Genomic DNA, 5,558 nt, shown 5'->3' with positions numbered 1-5,558 from the left:
ACTCTATCAAAACCTTTCAACTCCTACAACACTAAAAGTGAGTCTCTAAGTGTGTTGTGATAATGCCATGACTTTCTGGAGGCGTGAGCGCCAGGATATAGCTGCACCAGACATAGTGAAGATGAAGCCAGAGGTCAAATGACGAGTGTCCCGGTTTTCTGCCCAATCAGAGTCGGAGAAGCCGATGAGGTTCGAGGAGGGAGTTGCTACTCTGTCAGTGGTGCCAGAATAGCGAAGTCAAAGAGTGAGTGAGCCGCGAATGTACCGGAGGATGTGTTTCGCATAGCCCAGAAGCTCCTTTGACGGATGGTGGCTGTATTTGGCGAGGCGTGTTATGGCATACGCTATGTCGGGACGAGTACCTATCTCAGCATAGAGGAGAGATCTGATGAGAGATTGGTATTGAGCAATGAGCTCAGTGTCAGCGACATAGTTGGGGTCCGCAACAAGTGGTGAGACAAGTTTGGCTCCCGAGGGAAGAGGGGTGCGAACGGGGTTGGAGTCAGACATACCAAAGCGTTCAAGCACACCAGCTAGGTAGTGTTCTTGATCTATGGAAAGGACGCGGTTGGGCCTGTCGTGAGTGATGTGCATACCAAGGAAAGACTGGATCTTGCCAAGGTCGGTCATTCCGTAGGCCTTAGATAGCGCGCGTGTGGTCTGTTGAATGTGATTCATGGAATCCCCCATAAGCGTGACGTCGTCGACATAAAGAATAATGACAGTGATTGAATCCCCCTTCTGTCGACGATAGACGTAAACACCAGTGTCGGAGTACGTGCGAGTGAAGCCGAGCTTGACCAGAGTGCGATGGATTTTTAAGTTCCATGTGCGCGACACCTGTTTCAGCCCATAGATAGCTTTTTTGAGGCGGCAAACCTTATCTTCCTGCCCAAGGGAAGTGAAACCTTCAGGTTGCTCCATGTAGATTTCCTCGTCGAGTTCGCCGTTCAAGAATGCGGTCTTGACATCCATAGAGTGAATATCCCAGTCTTCCTGTGCCGCCATAGCAAACAGAAAGCGAATGGATTCGTAGCGAGCGACGGGTGAGAAAGTTTCATTGTAATCTATTCCTTCAACCTGAGTGAAGCCCTTAGCAACTAGACGTGAGCGGCAGCGACCGTCAGCCTTGTGCTTGAATACCCATTTGTTCTTGACCACATTGCGACCAGCAGGGCGATTGACTAGTTCCCAAGTCTTGTTCTTCCTCATTGCTTCCAACTCTTCTTCACAAGCCTTTTTCCACTTGCCAGCATTGGGTGAGCGCATAGCCTGGCCAAGTGTGAGCGGATCCACATCCTCATGCGGCACACCTGCTGCGTTGAGGAAGACCTCGTCAGGGATCTCCTCGCAGTACAGCTCGTCCAACTCAGTAAGAGAAGCAACGTTGTCGGGATTAAAGAACCTAGGATTAGGCTTTGGTGCACGACCGGACCGACGAACTGGTGGAGTAGCAGGAGGGAGAGGATGGATTGGAGGAGGTGGAGAGGGAGGACGTGAGACAGGGAACTCGATGCCTTCGGGTTTAACCTCGGGCGATGGTTCAATGATACAAGGTAAGTCTTCAGCAGGAACCGGTGCCACCGGCTCTACTGGTATAGGGACTTGCTCAGCAGGTGAGAGGTCGATTGACAGGGGAGGCAGGGGTGCAGGCGCTGTTGGAGGCTGCACTGTGCGAATCGGCTCAGATTCGCAATGTGGGAAGGAAGTCTCGTCAAATGTTACATCGTGCGAAACAACGACAGACCGGGTAGACCTATCCCAGAACCGATATCCCTTAGTGTTCGGTTCATACCCAATGAAGGTGACCACTTTAGCCGTAGGGTCGAGTTTTTGACGCAGGGCATCAGAGATGTGGACATATGCCAGACATCCAAAAACACGGAAGTAGGAGACGTCAGGTACATGACCTTTGTTCCATAGTTCGTGTGGGGTGTGCCAGTCGAGACGTTTGACCGGGGTGCGGTTGTATACATGTAGAGATGTTGCGAGTGCATACTCCCAGAAACCATTGGATAGGCCAGAGGCTTGAAGCATGGACCTGATCCTTGAGACAATCGTTTGATTCCAGCGTTCAGCGCGACCGTTGGATTGAGGCGAATATGGTGTTGTAAACTGGTGTTCGATACCCAATTCCGCAAACCGTGCACCAAGAACTTTGTTAAGGTATTCACCACCACGATCAGAGCGAAGAGCTTTGAGAGACTCCCCAGTCTGTCGTTCACATAAGGCTCTGAACTCCTCGAAGCATGTCGTGACCTGATCTTTCGATTTTATACAGAAGGCAGCGGCAAGAGAGGAATAGTCATCTATGAAGGAGACGACATATGAAGAACCTTGGATAGAGGCGGTTTGGAATGGACCCATAACATCCGAGTGGACTAGTTCTAGAAGGCAAGTAGCGCGTTTGTCCGATGGAGGGAAGGGATGGCGATGTTGTTTGCCAAGTTCGCAACCTTCACATGGACCAGAGGGCGCAGGACCTTCTGAGGGATCAAAGCCAGTAAGACGATTACCATTGCAAGCACGTTGTAAAGCATCATAGGAGAGATGTCCAAAGCGATGATGCCAGGTTTCAAGAGATACCGTTCGAGAGGGATTAGATGATGTAGGATTCCTAGTGAAGTCAAACCAGTAGAGACGTTCACTGAGAGAACCCTGAAGCAAGATGTCTTTGTTTTCGTAAGAAGCGGACTTCAAGACAAAAACCTTGTCCGCAGTGAAGAGGACAGATGAGCCTTTGGACGTAAGGCGCGAGACAGAGAGAAAGTGACCGCGGAGGAAGTCAGCTTGGATAACGTCTTGTAGGATTACATCCTTAGAGCGTTGACCAGGGACTTGATGCTTGAATGAAGTATCGCCACATAAATCGTAAGTCTGCGATTGTCCTGAGGCAACTGTGATGTGACCATGAGCAGGTCTAGTGGTGGTGAGATCGGAGGTGAATTGTGTGAAGTGGTCGGTGCAACCACTGTCAACCATGAAGCGGACTTGATCAGATGATGAATACAAGTAAACGGGCTCCGATTCTCCATCCATCATGACAGCGTTTGTAGCTACAACCATACTACTATTGTCCTTGTCCTTCTCCTTGCCTTTTTCTTTCGATTTCGGGCAGTCCGCCTTCCAATGATCTCCTCTACATGTCGGACAGGCAGAGGGTAGCTTGCCCTTGCCTTTGCCTTTGCCAGCCTTCTTGCCATTTGACTTCTTGCTGGATTTAGCAGCGTTTGTCTTGGCCGTAGACTCAGCCTCGAGCGACTGCTTGTTCTGTAGCGGAGCGACTATGCTTGATGCTTTAAAGTTGGCGTTGTCGAAGTTTTCTGTGGCGAAGATGGCGGTGACGATAGAGTTGAAGGAGGGGGGAAGAGCGGCGAGGAAGAGGTAGGCAAATTGTTTCTCCGTGAAGGGAAAACCGTTGGTGGATAACTTATCCCTGGTGGTCGACATCTTGTCGAACGTCTTGCGAGCATTGGATCCCTCAGGTATCTTGAGTCAAGTGAGACTCTTGAAGGCGAGGAAGTCGTTGAAGTCGCCAGCGGAACCGTAGGAGGACTCTAGAGAACTCCAGATTCTTTTGGACGTGTTGAGCGAGGTGAGCGAATACCGAATGGTCGATGAAACCAAGAGACGGATAAAACCAATTATGCGGTCATCGTTCCTGTCCCAGACCCTTTGTCCCACTCTGTCATCATTGCCTGGACGAAGTTCTGTGCCCTTGACAATGGGCCAGTAGTCGTACATCATGAGGATGGACTGAACATTGTCAGCCCACGCCTTGTAGTTGAGAGCACCAGTGAGCTTCTCAACTTGACTGAGACTGGACACGGAGATGGGGGAGCGGTGGTCTGTGTGGACGTCTGTGGCGGGCGCAGGTTGAGGAGGAGGAGCGGTAGGTGTAGCGGTGGACATGGTGAGGGAGGAATACTACTCTGACAGAGGGTGTAGAGCAGTGAATTGCCTTGTGATGAGTGCGTAGATGCGCGATGGTTTGGATTTCGAACCGATGACGTGGCAACAAGAGGGCTACTCTTGAAGCAGGAGCAGAGTCGTCGATGCGGCTGAAATAGGCGGGCGATAGGCACGAGGGGCTCTGTACTTGGCTAGAGTATCAGGGGCCGGGGCTCATAACCTATTGGAAAGGAAGGTTATCCTGGCTAGGGAGCTGACAGTCCTTGCACTCGATCTGGGGAACGAGGTGAGCAGTCAATGGTGTCTGTTGCATAGAGTGTCTAGAGTCCGTAGTAACTTTCTATATACATAAGTAAGTTTCAACACTTGTGGCCTTGTGGGCTATCTAAAAGGGGCTGTCAAAGCTCCTGATGAGGACAGCAACCCATTCAACTATAGTACTTGGTACTCTAATGACCGTATGGTGCGATCCTTCTTGGCTCTCAAATCTGGATCATCGGAGTGTAAATTCTTCGAGGATCATGAAACTCAGGATTCAACTGCTGCAGTCACTTGGACAGCCCTTTGTCATCGTCACAATAATGAGGGTGTCTATGTGCAACTCTTGCTTCTCAAAGAGTTCTTCTCATTTCGTTTTGTGCGTGGAGAATCCTATCTTGACCTTGCACATTGTATGGCGAATATCTGTGAGTGTATTTTCAAGATTGGTCTCCCCACTGAGGACGCTCTTCTCTGCCTTGGTCTACTTCACGCCATGTCTGGTGATCTCGAACATCTTCAGTCTCAGATTAGCACTGCCTTGTCCAATCCCTCCCCCCTCGCTCCTTACACTTCCACTGACATTATCAATCATCTGGAACTCGAATACCAAGTCACCACTGGTTCCCTTTTGGGTCCTTCCTCTGTTCCTGCCAGTTCTGCTCTTGTTGCTGCACCAGTTAAACCATCTTCTTCCAAGTCCTGCGCCAACTGTAAGCATACGGGCCATGTCCTTGACAATTGCTTTCAGCCTGGTGGTAAGATGGAAGGCAAACATGATGAGGTCCTTGCTTGCAAACATCTTGCTCATGACCAGAAATGCAACAAGCCTCACAGCTCCAGTACATTTAAATATCCCACCAGATGTGCTTTCTTCGTTGACTCTGATGGCTCAGCTCATTATCTCGCTACTTCACCTCCACCTACTTCCTCTCTTGAGATTGTCACTCTGGCAACAACGTCGCCTTCTTGGCTGGCAGATCATGCTAATGGGAATGACTCTGTTCTTAGTGCAGTTGCTTCCTCTCCTCAATCGACTCTGCTCCCTCCCTCTTTCTTCTTTGACTCTGGTGCTTCCACTCACCTCACCCCTTGTCAATCCAATTTTGTCAGTTTTTGCTCTATTCTACCATGTGGTATCCGTGGTGTGAATGGCTCTGTAATTTATGCATTGAGCATTGGTCGTGTCTCTTTGTCTCTGCCGACTGGTTCCACACTGGCCCTTGATGACGTCCTGTTTGTTCCTCAGGCCACTGTTCATCTTCTCTCTATCTCTGCCTTATGCAGTTCTCCCTCACAATACCATGTTGTTTTTGATCACACTGGTGTTTGTTGAATAAATAGTGAATGCACCTACAAGTTCTATGTACAGAACCACTACAAATGGT

At 49.8% G+C, this 5,558-nt stretch overlaps 3 protein-coding genes across 3 annotated transcripts; 1 reads left to right on the top strand and 2 right to left on the bottom strand.

Moving 5' to 3' along the window:
• Positions 1-45: 45 nt before the first annotated feature.
• FIBRA_08861 (uncharacterized protein) lies at positions 46-3,450 on the bottom strand (the record flags this gene model as incomplete). The annotated part of the gene is made up of 2 exons (XM_012330476.1): positions 46-211; positions 266-3,450. 2 exons carry the CDS (start codon positions 3,448-3,450, stop codon positions 46-48), a joined length of 3,351 nt encoding a protein of 1,116 aa, XP_012185866.1.
• A 45-nt stretch (positions 3,451-3,495) lies between these two features.
• Positions 3,496-3,912, bottom strand: FIBRA_08860 (uncharacterized protein; the record flags this gene model as incomplete). The annotated part of the gene is made up of 1 exon (XM_012330475.1): positions 3,496-3,912. The coding sequence occupies one exon, from the start codon at positions 3,910-3,912 to the stop codon at positions 3,496-3,498; it is 417 nt and encodes a 138-aa protein (XP_012185865.1).
• Positions 3,913-4,666: 754 nt separating this feature from the next.
• On the top strand, positions 4,667-5,506 carry FIBRA_08859 (uncharacterized protein; the record flags this gene model as incomplete). Its single annotated transcript, XM_012330474.1, has 1 exon — positions 4,667-5,506. One exon carries the CDS (start codon positions 4,667-4,669, stop codon positions 5,504-5,506), a length of 840 nt encoding a protein of 279 aa, XP_012185864.1.
• Positions 5,507-5,558: the final 52 nt, after the last annotated feature.

This window comes from Fibroporia radiculosa, assembly GCF_000313525.1.
Source record: "Fibroporia radiculosa TFFH 294 genomic supercontigs, scaffold3903, whole genome shotgun sequence".
NCBI lineage: Eukaryota > Fungi > Basidiomycota > Agaricomycetes > Polyporales > Fibroporiaceae > Fibroporia > Fibroporia radiculosa.
The sequence above is the reverse complement of the archived record's forward strand: the minus strand, read 5'-3'. Positions and strand labels throughout refer to the sequence as shown.